At 41.5% G+C, this 21,726-nt stretch overlaps 1 protein-coding gene across 1 annotated transcript in view; it reads left to right on the forward strand.

Moving 5' to 3' along the window:
- The first annotated feature begins 4,123 nt into the window (after window positions 1-4,123).
- DOCK10 (dedicator of cytokinesis 10) overlaps window positions 4,124-21,726 on the forward strand; it is a 136,057-nt gene continuing 118,454 nt past the window's right edge. Inside the window, exon 1 of the mRNA XM_026854829.1 lies at window positions 4,124-4,496. Coding sequence (XP_026710630.1) covers window positions 4,332-4,496 — 165 coding nt within the window. The 5' untranslated portion in view covers window positions 4,124-4,331. The remainder of the gene's footprint in view (window positions 4,497-21,726) is intronic.

Below are 21,726 nucleotides of genomic sequence, written 5' to 3' on the forward strand. Positions count from 1 at the left end.
ACCTATGTGAGGTAAATAGCTCATCTGGAAATTTTCTGTGCTTTCTCTGATGGGGGATTTTTGGTGAATGGAGATTGTTTTGCAAGCTCATTAACCAACCACTTTGCGTTTATGTAAATGGTCCTGTGACTGCTTCAGAGTGCCAACAAATTGCTTTCTGTGACAGTAGCTTTGTATAAACTCACTTTATACCAGCAAGTATCTTGCTCAGCTGAATACTCAGACATCCTTTGGTAAGTCATAATGGTGGCATCAGCCTTATCTGTAACAATGCTATTCTTGTTGTTTGTACTGTTTTGCTGTCTTTAGTTCCTCTTAATGGCTTGGGGCTTTTGTGGGCCAGACTGAACAGACTGTTGCAAGCAGTTCCAGGGGTGTTCCTGTTTTTGTGGATGGCTCCTGCAGGCACCTGTCATTTGCTGCTTTAGGATCGTCACACTTCAAGAGGTTCTGTGTAATGTCTCGGTCCACTTCATGCAAACACCCATTGGAGAGAAGGGCTTGTTTTCTGGTGAATAAAAAAAAACCCAAACAAACAAAATGGTGCATGCCATCTTGACAGCTGAGCAGGTGTGGGCAAAGGGTTCTTCTAACTTGCAGCTATCCTCCTTGCCTGAGGAGAACACAGCCTCCTCTGGGGTTGGAAGGAAGGGTCAGTGTTTCATTTGGAAAGTCATTGTCTCACTAAAGGATCTCCTCCAAGAGCTGCCTTTCTATCTTCCTGTTTAAAGCCCTCAGCTGAAGACCAGCATACCAATAGGCTATATCCTGTTTATTCAGATGACATGAATTCAAATGACACAAAGAGAAAGAAAAATTAATGGAATAAAGAAAGCAAGCTGTGGGAAGGAAACCGACTTTTAATGTGATATGCTAAAGAAGTATGAAATAGGAGTTAGAAAATATTTGGTAGCATCTTTAGAAAGTTTTGCAGCCTGCAGAAACAGAAATGCAGGAATATTGTGGAAGAGAAGTAACCAAGTGCTTGGAAGATGAGCGGTTCATTCCCTGCAGCAGACCTCCTGCCAGAGACAGTTTACCTCTTCAGGCCCTGGCTGACCATTTGCAGAGCTGGCATCTCTTTCATGTGGAAGCTGAGGCTGGATGATGGATAGCTGTTAGCTCAAGGATCCAGATGCCCTTGAACTCTGCTTTCTTATCACAGATTTTATAAGACATGGCAAGCGTGACCCACTTCTGTTCTTGCACAGCTTTGCTGCACAGACCCAGCCCTTGGAGTTGCCAAGGACTGGGTCACTGAAGTCATCTGGGTTAAAACAACTGTCTTGTTTCTGCAATTTTTTTCTTCTTCTTCTTCTTTTTTTTTTTTTTTTTTTTTTTTTTTTTTTTCTTTTATGGTCTGCTTCCCAGCCTGTTCTTGTAAGCCATCATGTGTTACATGGCTACTTAGCATAGCTGAAATGAGTGGTGGATAGGAATGGAGTGAGAGTGGGCAGTGGATTGTTCATATTCCTTAGCTCAGTGTTGTTGCCGAAGTCTTTGTGATGGGGCATTAAGGAGTTGCTTGCACAAAGGAGTATTTTGCTTCTCAGGGGGTTTCACTGAATTCAGCTTCTGGATTAAAGTGCCAGTTAACACAAAACAGTGCTTGATGCTTCACTGTAAGAGTAACCAACGCTGCTGATAATTGGTGTATAAGCATAATGTGTGCTAATGAGATCCCTACATTTGAAAAACAAAGTTGTTGATACTGTGTGTGTGTCCAGGCATTTTTAACGGACTGAGAGGTTTCCTTTCCAATGATAGTTCATGCTTCTGTGAGGTTTCCTTAAAACAGAAGGAGTTTTTTAGCTCTTCAGTGGTTTGTTTTCTCCTGTGCATTAGCTGTTTTTTCAGTTCTTGAATTTTGATCAAGACCTCGAGACTACTTTTAGCTGGCTTTGGCTTGTTAGTCTTTGGAATTGTGGACTTGTTTTTGTATTTTTCTCTCCTAGGAGATGAAATGCCAAGATTATGTCATTCCTACTTGTATCTAATAATAGCTTAATCCACAAATAATTGTAATGAAGTCACTTGAGCCACTGGCAGAAAATAGTTTGATCTAGAGACCACTGAAATGAATGGGATTCTTCACTGAGAGTGAAGCGCAGCTTTGGATCAAGCCCTAGGGTGCTAGTCTATGTATGCATGCACACATGCATGCGTGCAACAGTGTTGGGCTGTGCTATGGAAACCACATTTCACAAAAATCCCTGCCAGCTCTCCTGGCTGAACACTGGTGAGTAAAAGAAGATGCCAGGCAGACAGAGGATGCGTTAGCAGCCCCTAAGGTAGAAGAGCAGTTGCCATAACTGCCAACAGCAGACGTTACACAGGCCTGTATTGCTGCTGCTGGAATTAGAGTGGGAATGTAGGTCTCACAGCTGCCAAGTGCATCTTTTGCGCAGCCGAGGTGTCAGTCGCAGTTCTGGACTAGGCAGGGAACTGGTCAAAATGTAAACAATAGCAGCAACAGCAGGCAGGGTTGCTGATTTAGTACAAAGATTACTCAGCTGTGCCACTGTGCTCTTGTAATCGCATTAGAAAAGTCAAACTAATACGCGTGACATGAGGCTCCCTCTGCAGGGTATGCTGGTGGATAGGCAGGCACATCACATAAGCGTGTGAAGCCTGTGCCCAGTGACATCCAAGGGGAAAGACCTGGGTAGGTGCATTGGCAGAGCTGTGGGTGAGCTTGTGCGGTGCCTGCAGTGCTGCTGTTTTCCGTATGCACTCAGAGCAGTTTACTCTAAAGAAACAAAAGTCAAGAAATAATGGAAATGAGTTTGTTGCTTTTAAAGGACAAATTTAAAGGATTTAGCTTTTCTGGCAAATTCTTTAATTAAAATGATGATGTCTTTTTCCAGATCGCTGAGCAATTAAACCCTAATCAAGCCCAGAAGAAAGTATTTCCGCGGAATGTTTTCAGTGCAATTCCTGATAGAGATTGTGAGGAGGAGTATTATTTACAAAGATCTCATTAACAGACATTATAACGTTGCTTCTGCCCCCATGGGAATTGATGACAAAACTCATAGCCTTCATTAGAAATCAAAGCCTTTTGATGCAAGGTAAATACGGTTTTGGGTGCACATATAATAAAGTTATACATATTAGCTTAAAAGCAGCTTCTCTGGAAAGCCTACTGGAAATTCTTAGTTTTCCTAATGTGTAAGAGAAATCCATTTTCTGTAGGTGTTTTTAGTGGTAACTTCCTCCCAAGTGCTATTACCTTACACTTTCTACCATTAGCACTTGCTGTGTTCCAGGTCAGTCACGTGATTGCTAAGCATCCCTGCCTGCTTTCTGAACGACTGGTCATGCAGCAGCCAGAAAGGCAAGTTGTTACTGCTGTCTGCCGGCAGCCGCTTCCCCCTGCCTGCCTCCCGATGGATAAAACACTAAAGCATCTTCCTCTTGCCCTTCTTGGAAGGTCATCGATGTTTGGTTCAGACCCTGTCAGCAGAGGCCCTCCCGAACACAAGCCTCCTATGTAGATGTAAAAATGTATGACTGTGCAGAAGGCACGCATGTGTGGGAACACACAACTACACTATTGAAAGGCGATTCAGAGCTGCACACTGCTGTTTCTCATTGGGCCCCGGCTATTTTAGCATGAACTGGATGAAGCAGTCCAGATTTCTGCTTTTTTTTTTTTTTTTTACCACTTGTTACATTTACAACTCAAATGAGCTTGCTGTGCTTCAGAAAATTGCAAGAAGTGAAAAGACTACAGCTCAAATCCCTCAGTGAGCTTAAATGTTTCTTTTTTTTTTTTTTTTTTTTTTGTGGCAAAACACCCTGAAGCAAAGTATTTTAAAAACAGCAGTGCTGATAATGAGAGCTAATAACTTTCCAGATGTTTGCTGTTTTGCTGCATATTACTTTTTTTAAAAGGTATTTAAACTAATCCTGCCAGTTGTTGTGGATGCCTCTGTGTGTGTTTGTGTTTAATGAACAGCTGGCTCTTTTGAACTAGGAATTTTAATACTTTCAGTTCCATGAAACTGGAATCAGAGGAGGCGGCTGATTGTACAAGAGGGGGAGCACATTTTTCTCATGTGAATTCAGAAGCAGAGAGGGAGGGAGGGAGGGAGGGAGAGAGAAAAAAGCATCGTAATATTGCATGTGTTTCAGTTTCAGCAGATCAAATCTTTCCTCTATCTGCATCCAAGCTATTTGGTTGTGATCAGATGATCAGAGCTCAAGGAAGCGATTGGAGAGCGAGCTGGCTGCAGCTGCACTGTAGGCTGTTTTCAGGCACAAGGAGCCACTGTTTTTCAAACATAGCATAAACATAGAAGTTATTTTGTAGGCTTCAGGATGCAGATATGGGTTGTGCTGCCAGCATTGTTCTGCTCCAAGCCTTTCGTTCTGTGGTACAGAGGAACTGTCCACATATCTGCAGGCGACGACGACGAGAGGAGTTGTCACATGAAATTCTGCCGCTGGATAGCGATGATGAAATAAGCAGACCCAGGACTCTCATCATAATGGTACAGTATACTTTAATCGGCAGAGAAAGGCAACAGAATTATTATTACAGATGTTAAGTGATTTTTTTTTTCCTTTAACTATGTATTTATAGAGAACGAGCATTGACAGGCTATTTGTCCCTGTAGGTTAGTTTGCTGGTAGATTTGCTGTCTCTGTCATACAGAGCTGAAATGTTACTTTATAGGTGAAGCAGTGAGCTACACATAAGCTCTATATAAAGTAAATGTTCTGTTATTTAATTGTGGGTGGGTTTAGTTGCAATTTGCAAGAGAGGCAGCACTGGAGCCAGTAGTGTGGTTATGTTTTATTTCAGACTTGGAATTCCAAACATCAGACAGCTTAGGAAATGTTTACTAAGCCTGTTCATCATAAAAACAAAAACAAACCCAAAAGCCAAACAAAACAAAACAAAGATCCTTTACTTTCACCCAGGATGCAGTCTGAACTTATATTGAGTTATATGCAAATAAACTCCCACATATCTTTGCTGCAAACTGTTTGCAGCAGTAAAATCTTTGCTGGATCACCGCTTTCCGGTTTAGTGAGTTGCCTCTGTTCTTCAATCAAGGGGGGCTTGAAAGGCTCTTGGTCTTCAAGGGTCATTTTTTCTGAATTGAATTGGATTATTTTCACTTTGTCATGGGAATATAATAAGCACTATGGGTTTATTAGGAGTGACAGCATTGTTTCTCATTATAAATCACTGTTTCAGAATGAGAAATACACTTACTGCTTAGTTACTGCTCTTCCTTGCCAAATCCGCGTCTGGTGAGCAGTTCCAGAACCCTGGAGTAGTCTGGGTCTGAGGTGGTAATGATTTAGTCCTGTGTGGCTCTCACTTGATAAAAATATTACTAAGACACTGCAAATAGTATTTTTGCCATATGTCATTTTTGATTGCTCATATATCATTTGAGTGGTAGAGACTGGGATTTTTTATATAAAATATGTTATGGTAAGGTCCAAAGTGCATCCCCTGATACCCCACTATATCACAAGATCAGTAACTTAGTTTTAAGTGGGTAATGGCAACGTTAGAGAATTTAATAGCTGTCATGAGATCCTAGCAGTGGTTTGAATAGAGCATTGCTGCCCATAGAGAGGTGTGTGGTGCAGTCATGGCAACTATAGTAGCTAGGACCCAAACCCAAGTGGTGCTTTATGTATCAGCTGAGGGTATTATCCAGTGCATGGGGGAAGCTAATGGTTGTGAGGAGGAAGGGGATGAATTTCTTCATCTTGAAGCTGATATTTAAGCCTCTTTTGTTTTAAAACCCATTATCTGTAAAACAAACATTTTTTTTTCCTTTTTTCCACTTAATAGTTAAATAAATGACCTCAACAGTATTTAAACAAATAAGTGTCTCCTTCCTGGTAGTAATTTCAAACATAATAAAGTGAGAAAGGTCTGGAAGAAATTCCAGCATGTTCGAATATGGATCATCTATGCAACATGCTTCAGTCCCTGGAAGAAAAGGGTGGTCTTGGATGTCGTGGCAGCAAGCAGCAAGCAATGTACCAACCTCCACATACCCAGATACAGTTATCAGCAGCTTGAGTTGCAGTTCTTTGTGTGGTAAATCCTGGGAGAGTGGAGCACTGAGAGCTACAGCAAAGGTCCCTGGGCTTTCAGAGAAGCGAGGCTTTACTTCAGTGTGGAGGGAACTGTGGAAGCTCTCTGCCACCCTGCTGAGCTGGGGATACTCAAAGGAGACGCATGGATGTGGGCTTTTGGTGTTCCCCTTCTGGTCTCTAACACATTCACCCATTGTAGTAAAGGGGCCTTTGTTTTCTACAGCAACTGTTAATACACTTGTTTGTCCTGTCAAAAGGCTGTCCTTCCACAGGATATCTGTGGGATCATTTTCTCCCCCTGGTCCCTTTGAGAAGAGGACGAGCGGTTCAGAAGCTCTCTCATGAGGCTGGTGTAGGTGCAGGCAGATGTTTCTGAGGAAAGCGGCTGGGCAGGGGATGACTCAGGAAAATGGCCTTCCCTCACACATCTTCTCTTCTAGGTGTGTATTATTACTGTGCCTTTTTGTTTAGAAGCAGTTAATTACATAACTCTCCAAAATAATGTGCCATTGAGCTTTGCAGTTAGGCATAGTAACGATGCGGAGACCTGGCGAGTTGAGAAGAAAGCGCTGCTTCAGAGAATTCTGCAGGAGATGTGGACGGTCCTGTTTCCACCAGAATTCATACTATTTGAAAGAGCAGCATGGTAAAGAGGGCTGGGGGCTACTGGACCTTTGTAAAACATGTGGTATGGTTCTAACAGATTGTTTTTTCCCTTTGGTCTGTTGTGGATCATTGAAGTTTACGTCTGGATAATACAGTGGCGACAACTATGTAGACAAGCAAAAGAGTGTTTAGTTCACTATGTCATTATACACATTGTGCAGATCCAGGAGCTAAACTGATTCCAGCAAGATTACTGAGTTTTCATGTCTGAGGGCAGTGAGTGATTGGGGTGCCCAAAGAATAGAGATGAGGAAATCTCAAAATACAGAGTACCCGAAATACGCTGATGTGCCTCGGTGTGATTGCTAGAGGCTGTGGGCTCCTGTCAACTGATGATCTGGTATTTTATCTTTTCATGCCTTCAGATGAAATGGTCCTCCTCTTTGTAGCTTGTGTGCCACTGGCTATATGCTCCCTACTGAGACTGTTAGTATTTGGTACTGACTTCAAGAGATAAACTATGCCTTTCAAATGGCTTTTTTAAGTCTCCAGGCTCTGCTGCATGTTCTTGTAAGTTTGCCTATCCCATGTGAAGCAAAAATAAAATCTCAGTGTTGCCTTAATAAGGAAAACAGTTCTGAGGCAGAGAGAACAGCAGTCTACCCTAAAATATTTCAAGGAAGTATACAGCTCTATAGATGTGCCCCATTTTTCTTTGTTAATCCCTGAAGAGAAACATCCTTGTATGATATTCTGCTAGGAATTGTGCCTTTGCCGGTGGCGCCCCAAGCAGGAGATGCCATGGGTGCACTCCGCAAGAAAAGAAAGGGAGAAGGCCCAAGTACAGCTGCCAGCTATTGCTTAACACCACCTACTAATCACTGTATGAAACCTTTAGGCATCACAGCAGGTATTTCTAGCATTCTAGTTCTTGCAGAAAGTGAAGACTGATGTCTTTATTCACATAAAACTTCTTCCTCTACAGTTTGTTAATTGAGAAATCTGGTTCTATCTTTGAGCAAGGCAGATTAATAATGAGTTTTAGATCTTGTCTGGATCCACAGAGCAGGGAGAGATTTTGGAAAGACAAAACTGGAAATTCTTTGTCAGTGACTATTGTGTGGCATTTTCTCTTGGGCACAATGCTGGGAGTTGCTAGAGATGTACAAAATAAGTATCCAAACAGCTTCTAACTAGATGTACAAGTTGAATTCAAGGTGAATTCAAGGTGTTCAGTGACTCTGCATTTAATAGACCATCATTGTTTTCTGTACCTTTAAGAATATGTCTTTAAGAGCTGGTTTTCAAAATAAGTCCATGACATGTAAGGTTTGAGATATACTAAAACCCCACATAGAGTGAATGCAAATGTCTGTATGTGCTGTTTCTTCAAGAAAATGGAGAAGAGGAAGAAGCCAGACGGAAGAATATTTAATATGTGGGGTTATGTGGAACTGTGGTGTCTGGAGTGGGGGCATTTAGGATGATGCTTTGCATTTGGAACTTGTGACTTGAAAAGACATTTATCTAGTAAGTCATTCTTTGTTTTTTCATGTGACTTATGAACTGTGGAAGCTGAGATTTGTGTGGAAGATAAGAGCAGAGCATGATCTTTGAGGATATCGTCCTCCTGTCCAGAGCGCACACACCCCATCCCCACCCCCTTTGGTAGCCAGCTACACAAAAGATGCTGTAACTCAAACTGACATGTTAACTTGAACGCAGCAGCAGCAAGGTGACAATACCACTCTCTTTATTCAGTTTATAATCTCTGAAAAGAGACAGCTTGCAGATATTTTATCTACTCTTTCCGATTACAGAAGTAAGTGAACCTCCCCAGTTGTAGGGTGGCTGCTCTTCTCTGGCATACAGGTGCTTCTGAGGTCATTTAGTTTGTAAACAGAATTTTAGTCTTCTAAAAGCAGTAGCAACAACAAAAGCATGTCTTTGAGAATTTTTTGTCATCTAATGCTAAGTTTACCTCCAGAATTGTGTTTCTTAAGTTTTGTTGCATGATCTGTGTTTTGCTTCTAGTTTAAATAATTCAGTGCGCTCATTTCCTCATTTGTATGCATTTACCTACTGAAAATTTGCACCATGTACATACTAAGTGCCTTCAATAGATGGCAACTCTTAAGAATTTCAAGATCTCTGACTCATGACTTCCTGGTTTTGAAGGTGAGAATGTGTCTGTGTATGCCCAAATGGGGAGGATGTGCAGAGGATTTTAGAGGTCAGCATGAGGCTCAGCTCTGGAAAGAGAAGGGTGTTCTCTTCCTCCAGTGTCCTGGACAAGGGGTTGTCTTTGGAAAGCCAGACTATCCAGGGCTCTAAAGTTCAGCAGAAATATTTAAAATATTCATCTATTTTAGCTCAAGTTAGAAGCTTCAATGTGTAAAACATTTTTAAGCAACAATAAACATATGTAGCTTTATGTGACCTGAATCAACTTCCACTGTGGCACTTGACCTCGGTAGGAACAGAAACAGGCCGATGTTTGAATAAATGAGTAACATTAGAGTGTAGCAAGGAAAAATAGCACGAAATGCATTTCTACTTCAGAGCCATTTTTGCAACTGTTTCTGTTTGTGACTTCTTTCTTGTGCCTAACTCTCAGTGGCCTGCTGGTAACCGCGGAGCGATTGCCAGCCTCTTCCCTTCGGTGGCTGTGCTGCAGGGTCAGCAGGGCTCGGCACCCGCATCAGCAGAGCAGCCCAGGAGGGACAGTGTCTGGCTTTCCAGAGCAGTGTTTTTCTGTGCTGAAAGACATTTGTTTGGGGTTTGGATTTTACCAGTTTAGACAGGAGCTATAGCTTTGGGTGTAGTTTCTTAAGAGGAGAACAAGCCCAAGATGTGGATCTGTTTTCATATTTCAGAGTATTGCAGTAACATTTAAAGTATGCATATGGTTGAAAAAGAGATGGTGTTAAAACCAGCCTTTTTCCACTGAGCAAATCTTCTCCATCTGACTTCAGTATTCTGAGCAACAACATTTTATATTGCTTTCACTTATTAGTCTTGTAGCAATGTGTGCAGTATGACAGTGTGTGGAATGAAACTATTACAATTCTGTTAACCAAATTCTTATGGCAGCTTATGAAGAGTGTGGACTCAAAACAATTAAGTGATGAAAACATCCTCCTACATAAGAGGAATTTATTATATTTAAAAAAAAAAAAAAAAAACGAAACAAGCTATTTATTAGTTGGCAATGCATACCTGAAAGAGTACAGTATAAATTAAAGGGGCACCAAAAGTCTCTGTAAGTAGCAGTCCTTGGGGGTGCTTTGAGAAGGCTTTGTGGTTTTATGCATTTGATAAAAATTACAATTTAAAATGCATTTTCAAAATTCTTCTTGGGAGAAAAGGGAATTGACCTATAGAAAGGCAAAGTAACTTGATTAAAGCCAAGAGGGCAAAGAGAGAAACAAACACCAGAAAAAAACCCAAAACAACCTGCTTCAGGTTTTTCAGGCTTAGGCCATCTGCAGCCACACTACTCTGCGTAATAAACACATTTATAAACAAATCTATGCATGCATGTGCTTGATGTGTTGCACTTTTGTCTGCAATGCTCTGTCTGAAGTTCTTCTTGGCTCTAGCTTTGATGGGCTGTAGCAAATGCCAGCCTTTCATGTTTGCCCTGATAGTTTTGCTCTTTTTTTTTTTTAATTTTGTCCCAAGCATTACAATCCTACAGAGGAAGTTAGGAGAGATAAGAATAAAAAAATCTCAGTGATTTGACTGGTTTTGGATTTTGTAATTGGTTGAGCTATGGTTGTAGGAACCTTAAGCTATTTACATGGTGTGGTGTCCTCATACGCCAAATCATCCATGAATGCGGATCTTCCATTTATGTTTGTCTGCTTTTCTTCGTTTATCACAATATGAAATACTTGAATAAATTATAAGGAAAGGATAAACTCTGGGTAATAATAAAGATATTGACATAGATTTAAATGCCAAGTGCTAGGCACAGGATGAACTGTCTAAAATAACCACAGTAGTATCTTTGAAGTTCTGGGGACTTCAAGAAAATGCTTTGAAATGTATTTCTTGTTTGGAAACGCAGACTTTAGTAAAGATATTTTTTTTTCAGGCTGTCAGAAGTGTCGTGTTGGACAGAAATACGAAACACTTTTATTTATATATATATATGTGTGTGTGTGTGTGTGTGTGTGTGTGACCAACAGCCTCTAGGTCTGTTTTTCATCTGTATCTTGGGCTGTGCAAGTAGTTCCAGACTCATAACTCAGTTTAAATAACCTGGTCTTTTGCCTCCCACGGTGAAGTTTTGATAATGGGCTGCATAACTGCTCCTGGCACTGTAGTGCCTGGGCTGTATGGGTGGGCTAGGCAATGACTGGAGGCAGTGCCAGTGCCTGCTGCTCTAGCTTGGCAGGGAAGCGGTGCCGTCCCTGCTGCTCAAGGGTTGTTGCAGGAGCACGACTCCGTTAGCGGTATCGCTGTCCATAGCTCATCGGAGATGGGTTGAGGCAGCACTGGCCATACATGTGAGCCAGAAGGATGAAGAAATGCACCTGTGAGGCTTCATGCACAGCTCCAGCACGGCTCAGGTGCTGGCACTGCGTTACCAGCGAGCGTGTGCCTGCAGACAGCCCTGGTCTGCATCCGCAGGGCAGCCGAGAGCCTCCGCCTGAGGATGAGCAGCGGCCGGGGGGCAGCAGTGCTTGTCATCTTAACGTGTGTCGCTGGCCTTGGCTCAGGCTTGGGTAGACTGGTTATCTTCTGCCGAGCGTGGTGAGCTGCAGCTGGTTCAAGAAGTGTGCAAAGGAATAGTAAATTAAACTTACGCTTTCAGAAAATGTCATCAGTGCCAGTCCTCAAGCCTTGCCTTGCACTGGCATTAACTCACTGCTGGCTGCACACTGATAGCCAGACTGGGCTTTCTTTTTTGTGCTGTTGTAGGCACAGAATCCTCTGAGTAGAGCTGATCTGGATTTAAATGCATATAGCTGAGTCCAAAGACCATTTCAGGCCTTTGGCTACAAACACAGGGATATTGATTTAGCTTGGAAACAACAATGCCCTGTAAGAGGTATACTGAGTGGGGAAGGAGCCATAAAGGAACTGGGGCCCTTGGAGAACACCAGCCAGCTGGAAGTACTGCCAAAGTAAAAGCTGCTAGGAGAGGCAAAGGGGGGAGGGAGATTTGTTGAAGGAAAGTCAACGAGTAAGAGAGGAAGAGTTCAGTGATGAGAAAGAGAAAAGCCAAGTGGAAAATGCCATTTCTTCTCATCTGAAATTAGTTACACACACTGCGGTTAAACTTTTAAGATTTGAATTTCTAGGGCAAGCCACCACTGCTCTATGTTGACACATCAGGATATTCAGATGCTTTTTCCTCCCTCCTTATTTTCAAAAGCTTTGGTATAAGTATACTTCTTCCTACTGATATTAATCTGTTCTCCCTTGCCCTTCTTCCACCCCTTCTTTCCCAAAGTGGTTAAACCATCTTCTGCTGTGACTTCAGGATAAATGCAATCCATTCCCTTTCTGGATGGATTGGAAATCTGAATGGAGTGTGACAAAACTGTTCATAGTATTTCTGGCTTTCATGGTTTCTTCTTTACAACAATAGTCTTAATACACTTGGTCTAAACACAGTTTAAAAAAATCAGAATTCCAGTTCAGCACGCTTCAGACAAAAGCCTTACGCAATTTCATTGCTCATGCGAGACAAAGATATATCTCTGAGGCGTTATCACCATGCTTCATACTCTTCCATCTATTAGAATAATTTGGTTTTCATGCATGTGGAAAATTTTTGTTGCTCCATATCCTCTCCAGCCACCTCTGGTCAGCAAGCTGGGGTAACATGGCACAGTGCAAGGAGTTATTTCACTTAATAGCAGCTGTTGAACCATTCCACCATCCACTGCAGCAGAAAGATAAATTGAGTAGTAGATACTGTGAATATATCTACAGTGTAAGCTGAAGTGTGCTTACTGTGTGCTGTAAAACCTACCATGGCTAGCACTGGTGATCGTAGCTTTTTCTGTGCGTCCCAGGGGGGTTGCCACCTGATTTCTAAAAGTTTCTAGATTACATTTCCTGAATCATGCAAGTTTTTGATGAAAGGCATTGTGACTTCGTGACTATTAGATGACTGCAACACAGGTGTGGGTGAATACAGACTAGTTCCAGGTTGTGATACCTCCTGCAGCTTAAGAGGAACTGGACAAGCACAGGCAAAGGGTTATGTTCCCTTAACCAAAGAAAGGTTAGTAAAGGCAAAACATAGGATTTAATTTCAAAGGCTAAGCAGCATTTCAGCATAATTGAGCCGGTCAGCTAGTACTAACTGGCAGCTCTGCTTTTCTTAGTGAAACAAGAAGTGAATTTTCTGCCAGGGAGAATACTCAAGTAACTGAACTCCTGTTCACTGCAGTACTGTTTCAGGAATACAGAAACAGGCACAGTGTCTTCAGAGTGTTTGAAGCTAAGGAAGATGGAAGAAGATAGAGTGTCCAGGAAATACATGAACAGTTCCTGGTCTTTTAGCTTTTGAATCCCTTCCTAGAATAAAGCAGCCTTCCAGCCTGAATTAGTGATTGGAGTGATGAATGCCATGGTGGAGAAAAGTTTAGGATTCGGCACCAGAAAGCATGTCACATGTCAGACTCTTGCCACCCAAAACGTCATCTTGGGGCAGTGTTCCAAGTCTAGTCCAGCTGAAGCTGGCTCAGACTATGAACCATGTTCTCCTATGCTGAGGTGTGGTAGCTATACATACATGCACACATTTCCAGTCAGAAAGAAACTGATCCCTCCATTGTTCTGGGGCTCAATTATTTCGGTTCTGCTGTGACTCTTATTTTAAACTCAGGGAGCTCTGTAAATAAATATATATTATAAAAAATTTACTTTTTTCCATCCTGTTAATTTGGTGCCTCTTCAGAACAAAATGTTATGTTCTGTCTAAACAGAAAGAATGTGTGTGCAATATCTTCTGCAATTACAGTCTGTTAATAATTATCGCAAATTTGTGGTTAGCTTAAAACATAATAGATTCTGTGTGTGTGGTTTTTGATGAAAAATAGCCATTGTAATGTTTGTCAGACTTCTTTCTGCCTCAGGATCACTCTGAATACAGTGTATGGAACCAATTGAATTGAACACTTTATGGCTTTGGTGTTTGTTTTTCCTCACTTCTCATCTGTCAGCTGCTGTGCTCGTTTTCATTAGTATTGATACTTGCTTGAAGATGAGACAAACAAAATCAGTTCTTAGCTATACATGTGCAAATCCAGCTGAATAAGTTTTTGACTTAATGCAGTAAAACGGATCAGAAGTGTAATTATGTGCTGCTTGCATGTTTCTCTCCAGCAAAAAAAAGAAATCGTGAAGTTAGAGTGGAAAATATGTGTGGCCTTGCTGGATCAATCAGTGGTTAGCTATGAAACTAGGATGTTGGGAGCTGAACATCACATCACCAATCACTCATAACTGTCTTCTGGTGTTTCAGTAAGGGTTTGGTGACTTACAGGCTAAAATAAGCTCTTTCAGAGGGTAAGCCTTAACAGTAAAGAGATTAATTATTGAAGTGTAGATTCCTGGAACCAGATGTTCCACAGTCCTTTTTGAGATGTTTCTTTCAGTAGTAGATAGCTGCAATGCATGTTTGTACATTATAGGAGATCTGATCTTGATGGGATTACAGAGGAGGACAAGTTCTTGGGAGAAACAGAGCTTGGAATTGTTTAATTCTCACTTTTGGATAATTGTGGCTTTGAAGGTAAAGAATAAAAATTGTTCACGCAGCTGATCTACACTTATTTCTTTGCAGCCCTTTAGCTCTTTCCCTGTCTTTAACCCATTCTCCCACGTGCTTGAGGAACCTTTACACATCTCCCTAGAGCTCCCTAGAAAAGACAACCAGGCACAGAGCATCCAGCTGCCTGTTTGGTCTCTGCACATGCCAGCTGGCGCTTGTGCTTGTATTTGCTTATTCAGGCTGTGACTGTTTTGGCTTTTGCAGTGCCTGAGTTCCTCTGGCTGTTGACCACTGTTAGCTCTTTGGTTTTAAGCAAGGACACAGCCCTTAGGAGGTGAAGTGATCTAAGCAGTTATCTAAAAGCTTGTTTGTTGCCAGGAATGTCCAGTTTCTTTGGCCTTACAATCCTGTAGTTGAGTCTCCTTTTATCTTTTAACTGGCCTGTTATGAAGAAGCCAAGTCCCTCGTTGGCTGTCAGCTCCCAGGTGTTAGACATGTGCTCCGTAACACATCCTTCAGATGAATGTGAGCAGGACATGTGTGGAGGTACAGGGAAAGTAATCATAACCTTGAATCTGGTACATCCAGTAGGAAACATTTATTGTTTCTTTGCAGAATCTTAATTAATACATTTTCCAGTATTTGAGATAGACAATATATTTTGTTGTACATGATGCATCTGATTCTTTGTGGTGACCATTTGCCCCTTGTGGCACCTGATTTTATTTCTGGTGACAATGTAGCAAAGGCATCAGTTGGGGAAGGACTTGTGATTTGAAATGTTCGTGCATCCGTCACCTGCTTTTATTCAGGAACGCTCTGACCAAGCAGCTCTGACAGATAGCATGCTCATTCCTCAAACACTTGTCTAAATACAAAATATTTTAGCAGAATGTATGGAAGCATGGACAATACTCATTAACACAGTTTGAACTGAAGAACTATTTGGAAATAATAGAAATGTTCACTAACATGTGCTTAATTCTGGTTTTCATACAAAAGATAAAAGTGAACCCAGCCTGGAATTGAATCAATATGGTTTTGCCTTACTTGTCCAAATCTAACTGAAACTGTAAACTCTGGTTAATAAAATGTCATTCTAAAATGTTTTCACCACATAAAAAAAGTCAGTTCGTGAAGAACACACCAAAAAGGACCTGCCCAGATGAAATGTCTGAGAGATGAGTTGATATAAATGTTTGTACCAGCTCCCACTGAGAAGTTTCTTTACACAGTATTTTTAAGCTGCCAAAAGCTTTTGGTCGTACCAAGTGCTTGCCAATTTTCCTTTTTTAAACGAAATCAAAGGCAATTTTAAGTTACGTGAGCCTGCAGAAAGAATCTGAATTGGTGGCTAAACATTGCTTTTTGTAAAATGCATGCAAAAGACAACTGTATTTCTTGGAAATATTTTCACAAAAGGATTCCTTGAGTCAGACCGTGTCTGCAGCGTTTCAGGCAGAACAAGGAGATGAGTGAGGAGGAACTGCAGTAAACTCTCCTTTATTTGCTGTCCACATCCTTTCCTGGCACTTGTTTATGTGTAGCTATAGTGTGTATTTGTAGGAAATCAGAAGTTAACCTCTTAGCTTCTGATTTCCTGGACAATTCTTTTGTATCCAGCTCAAATGGTGCTTAATAGAAATGAATCGGTATCTTCCAGCTATTTTTACAGTAAGAGGGAATTTTCTGGACTTTCCAGAATTTCCAAATGAAAAACAAAACACAAACAAGAAGAAACCCAAATGAATTTCCAAATTTAAAAAAAAAATTTTTTTTTCTTTGTACAGAGTCAAGTTGTCAGTGACCAGCTTAGGCGCTGATGATAAGACAACAGTGAAGGTACCTGGGCTTATCTTTGTATCCAATATGCGAAGAGCAAGAAATTGGAGTGGGGAGAAACACAAGGGCAGGAATACTGTCTTACACTCATCCCATTGGAGAAAATCACCCAGAGAAGGTGAAGGAAAAGGAATTACTATGATTCAGCTTTCTGCCTTGCAGAGGCTGGGACCTGGAAGCTTACAGCAGCTTTACTGTGTTTAAGAATGACAGTTTTGGTCCTACTTTCCAGCTCACTAAGAAATCATAAATAAGTTTTGCTTTTTGAGCTGTCCCTGGATAGCTGAGTTCCACAGCAGCTTATTTAGAGGTCTTTAATACCTTGTACAATTAAAAACAGACTTACTGGAATTGGCTAACTGCAGAGAAGGGTGAGGAATATCAGCAAAGTTAGTCCATGACTACATATGTTGGTAAAGACTGGACCTGGACTGGCCTGAAAAATAACTATGAGGGGATACGATGGAAGTCATAAAAATGAACAGTGGTCAGAGACATGTAGACTTTGCTTGCTGTTTCCTCTCTCAACAAGAGAAGTAGGGATCATCAAATGAAACTAATGGGGGACAAGTTTGGAGGAAAAATATTTCATGGAATGAATATTAGGACCATTTTCTTGCCACAAAATGTTTAGCACCTACAGCGTCCTTGTAGGTTTGAAGAATGACTGGAAAAATTGAGAGAAGTGTTTGAGAACTAGTAACTATGCAGATGCCATCGCAGGCTGGGAACCTGCATGAGTGGAAACTGGAAGAATATTCGGGGGAAAATACTGTTGTACTGACTGGTTTCTCTACTTTTACCTAAGCAGCTGTAGATTCTCACAGATGCAGAAATCTGGGTTAAATGAACTTTCATCCTACCCAGTATGACCATGCTTACATAAACTGGAATTTAGCATGGCATCCAGGTGAACATTCAGTACTGAGTTTGGTACTGAAATAGTATTGTACTTGGCATTGTCTTACCTCTTACACATACAAGTATGTCAGCTTGATTGACTCTGCTCCCATGAATTATTTTGCATTTGGTGCAGGTAACAGTCCCTGTGCATGGGCCTGTATTGCGAGTTGGCCGGTGTGCGGTAACTTGTCTGTGTGCATTAGGACCTGCAGAAATCCACTGGATTTTCCTTGCTGTGAGGTTGGGGTAACTGAAGGAGTAGAACTTGATGGATTATATTTTCTTTTTTGACAAGGTTGGGGTTATATTTAGTTTCAATAACTTTACACAGGCTTTCACAAACTGTAGTGTTCACCCTGGGATCCTAATCACTGACACTTTGGTGTTTTTCTAGAGTTTTTTTACCTTCTTATTTTGGTAGTACTGAAGAGTGCACATTTGTTATAAATCTCAATTAGGATTAGCAGTTTTTAATTAAGAAATTAAAAACAAAGCCTAGAAGGGTGAACCAATTCTCTGATGTACGGAAAGTTGTGTCAGAATGAAAAATACTGTATCGGGTGTTGGCACTATTACACTACACTGGTTTGATTTCTGTGTTCCAAGAGGTCGATAAGTGAAGGGGAATGTCAAAAGGATGCAAGTTATTGTCTTTTTCCACATATCAAACTTAACTAATGTAAATCAGACTTGTACAGTCTTATGTTTCACTATTTTTTTGCTGAAGTAAGAAAACAGTCTTGCTTACCTGTTTTTGAGATGTGTGGGTTTTTTTTTTCTCTTCCAAAATACCATTATTTAGCTTTCAATTTTAGGATCCAGATGATGAATTATTATATGAAGTTGCTTTCTTAATTGCTTAAGATACCCACAGGTGCTAGAAGAGTACACAGGAATTTGTAACATTGATATCACATACTTTTAACATATATTCAAACACAATAATGGTTGTACAGTCAGCTTGCACATATGTGGAGAGGAGTGCATTTTAGTATTTAAAAAAAACAGTGAAGAGGATCCAGGGTATTTTATATCAATATTACAGCATTGTAGATGTAGATTAAGTGAATGAGTTGCCTGACCTCCTTTTGCTTCAGTTATTCCAGCTGGAAAATTGGGTGAAAATTTGGATTCTCTTTATGAACCAGATGTTGTTTGATCTGAGCTTTACTTGGTAAAGAAAAATCATTTCTGCAACATAGCATAGACATGAATAGCAAGTATTAGAATTACAAGCAGAAAAACATGCAGCGGAAGCCAAAATCACAGCAGCATCGACATGTCTGGAGATAGTAAATTTAGATGATTAAATTATTTAATCGCATTTTATGGCCATCACTATGTGTTTTGTTATCAAGGGCTGATTCCAGTCCAAGTAGATGAAAACAAAAGGGTAATGTTTGTTTGAAATCTCCCAATGGACCAAACTAAAGAAGAAATTAAAGTAATTGCATATTTTGCTTTTGTACACATCAGCAGGACATTGCTAATGGAAGGTTTATTCTTCCAACCTGATTGCTGATGTAAGAAGCAGCATTTTCTTTGCTAAAGAGAATTAAATATAGCCCTATTTCTATCCAACCTGTGCAAAGACACTCGGACCAAAAGCCCACGATGACTGTGCTCAGTTGTGCTATACGTGAGCCTGCAGCTCCGCTGTGCAACTTGCAAAGAGGAGCAGCTGGTAGCACCACAGCCCGGTACCGGTACCCCCTCTCTTCTTGCTCCCCAGAGCTGCTGTCTCCAGAGGGCTGATAGGGCAGATGAGGAACAGCTGCAAGCATGGGAGCAGTGATACTGGGTTTCTGTAAGTGATCTGTGTGGACATAGCTAGAGGCCTTTGGGGTTGCATCAACAGATTCTCCCATGCCCTTTCGCTGTCTAGTGGCAATGGACTGTATTATATTCATGCCAGGCGTGGGTAGGTTTCTAGCTTGGAAAGCTGCTGGAATGATGCTGCTGTTACATCTGTGTTCTTGCAGGGTTAGCTGGTGGAAACATTACTGTGGCAAGGTGTGTGCATGTGGAGCAGCATTCCCAGGCTGTGGGACAGGCAGGGACCGCTGCTGGCTCAGCTGAACCTGCTTCCCAAATGGGAGAACAGCAAGACATTTTCTAGGAGCTGTAAAATCGGCAGATGGGCAGTAAGCAGCTTTTGGAGCATGGACATTATCAGCAAACTCTTGTGAGTGCTTACAAGGCTGTTTTGAGGTGATGAAATGCCTGTGCTGTAAGGGCCCTTGTTGCATGGTGTGTGAGGTCAGGCTGGGAGCTGCCAAGCTGCCCTCCCCAAGGCCTTCTCCTCACACCCCCCAAGGGGACACTTTCAGTCCCAGATGGACCTTATCACCTCCAGCAAGGCACAGAGACTGGTAAGTGCAGCCTGCGGAAGGCTCCTGACACCACCAGCTCAACTAGAGGGTGTCTTTTAGCCTTTTGGGCAGGTCAGGGAAATACAGCAGTCTTTCACAGATTTGTTCTGCGTGAGTGCTCTGATATCTGGGGCATGAAGTGAAGGTAAAGGCACAGGGGAAGGAATAGCTGAGATCAGCACACTGTCGAGCTGGGAAGAAAAGAAATGGGTTGACATAAATGGAGTCACTGACTTCAGGGACTGTTGCCTGAAGCGATTTGTTAGCAGAGCTCTGACAAAATTAAGGGGCTTCTTTTCATGGGTATTTATGCAGGGACATTGTTGCCCTGCCTTGGAGAACTCACCTTGTGTGCTGCTGATGTTGTTCTTGCCATGATGGATTCCCAGCCCTTTGCCTGGTCACAGCTGGCTGTATGAATTTGTAGGCAAAATGCAAGTATCAGCTATTCTAATGACTTCACACAGGGTTTGTATGCAAACGTTGATGTTTCAAGTTAAGTTGTTAAACCGTAAGAGTGGAGGCACATTTGTCAAAAAACAATGTAATGCGCTTCCAGTTGATTCAATACCGGAGTGACTTTGAAAAGGGTTGCTTCATGTGTAGTTTTTCCTAATTAAATTGTTTAACCTTCTGTTTAAATTGTTTTGGTTTTATATTTTCACCCTATTTAAACAAACAAACAAACCAAAAGCCCAAACATTTTAAAAGCTTAGGCCAATACTGAACATTAAATTCCAAAACACCATCTCAATATCTCCCTCTGCTCCCTCCTCAGTCTTTGATGACAGAGAGATTGGGAGGGAGGTAACCAGGGCTTCCTGCATTACCTGGTAGCTGCTCTGATTCTGGGCCCCGTCTAGTGATGTGCTTTACCTGTCCAGCATGAAGCTTTTAGGAAGTGAGGTTTTTTACATTCATTCACAAACCACTACAGGACACGCTATTGCTGATGCTTGTAAGAGGCAGGTGACAAATATGTGATGTACTGTAATTGATACCTCCGTTTTGATCTCACAGTCCTCTTAGTAGATTTTTGGCAATCATATCTGAACATACATGTAGTGTGTTGCCGCTCATTATGATGAATTTTCTAGCAAGCACTCTGATCACAGAATGGGTGTCAAATCTGATACAGCTTGCTTTGTCCAGATGCATAACTGACTTTTAGCAGCGTTGCCCTGCTGCACCGTTCAGGATGTGACTGACAGTGATGGTGGCCTTGCTGGGGGACAGAAATTGAAGATCAGGTGAGGAACATATGAAAAGCAGCATCAGTATGTATTAATATAGCGTATTTACTGGCCCTGCCTGCATGCTGTGGGATGTTAACTGCATTGAGTACACCAACAAGGTCTCCAGATTTTGACTTGCACATCCTACATCCATAATATGGGATAGAGAAGGCCTATGTGGAGTAATTTTATTTTTTTTTTAAAAAAAAAAGAGAGCCCTTTGTGACCCACTCAGGTTACCATATTTTTTCTTCTTCTCACTGGTACCTGAACTGATAGCTGCATGCTGGCCACGGGCTAAAGTCATGGTTGCAAAGTACAAAATTTTTTCTGCTTCTACTCCGAGGGCTAGGTGTTTGGCATGGCTGTCATCCTTCGGTTTTTCTTCAACAACTTTACTGCTGTGGTTCTACCAGGAACTCTGACATGCTGGAAATGCCACAAACTGTTCAAGGGAGGTGGGTGGGTATCTTATCTGCGCTCTGCCAAGTGGTGAAGCGTTCAATTTGTCAGCCAAATTTCTCAGTGCTGCTCTACGCTGGAGAGGCTGCCTGAACGGTAGTGTCACTATCATCGTGGTGGCCTTAAATGAAGAAAGTTTTGATATGAGAGGTTTATGTTTCATTTCAGAATTTAATTTCAGAATGGGCATAATACACAGTTGATTCCAGCAGAAGGAGTTTTCTTACTTGTTAATTAAACTACCTTTCTCAAATCTGTTAAACAAAAGGCCTGAGTCAGGATTAAGTGCGTAATGACTGTGGATGTCCAATTATTTATATATACATGAGCATAAGTCAAGACCATGTTTTTGACTTGTACTCTGTTTGTAAATGTCAGCACTGCTCCCAGACACAAGTCCTGAGCTGAAGGGGAGCATTCATTCCCTGAAACTTTCTGCGAATTCAATCTTTGCATGTGATTTCCGTCCCCCTCCCCCGGCACCCCTCCCCCATTT

The sequence above is a fragment of the Athene cunicularia genome, assembly GCF_003259725.1.
Source record: "Athene cunicularia isolate RWA chromosome 9 unlocalized genomic scaffold, athCun1 chr9_part1, whole genome shotgun sequence".
NCBI lineage: Eukaryota > Metazoa > Chordata > Aves > Strigiformes > Strigidae > Athene > Athene cunicularia.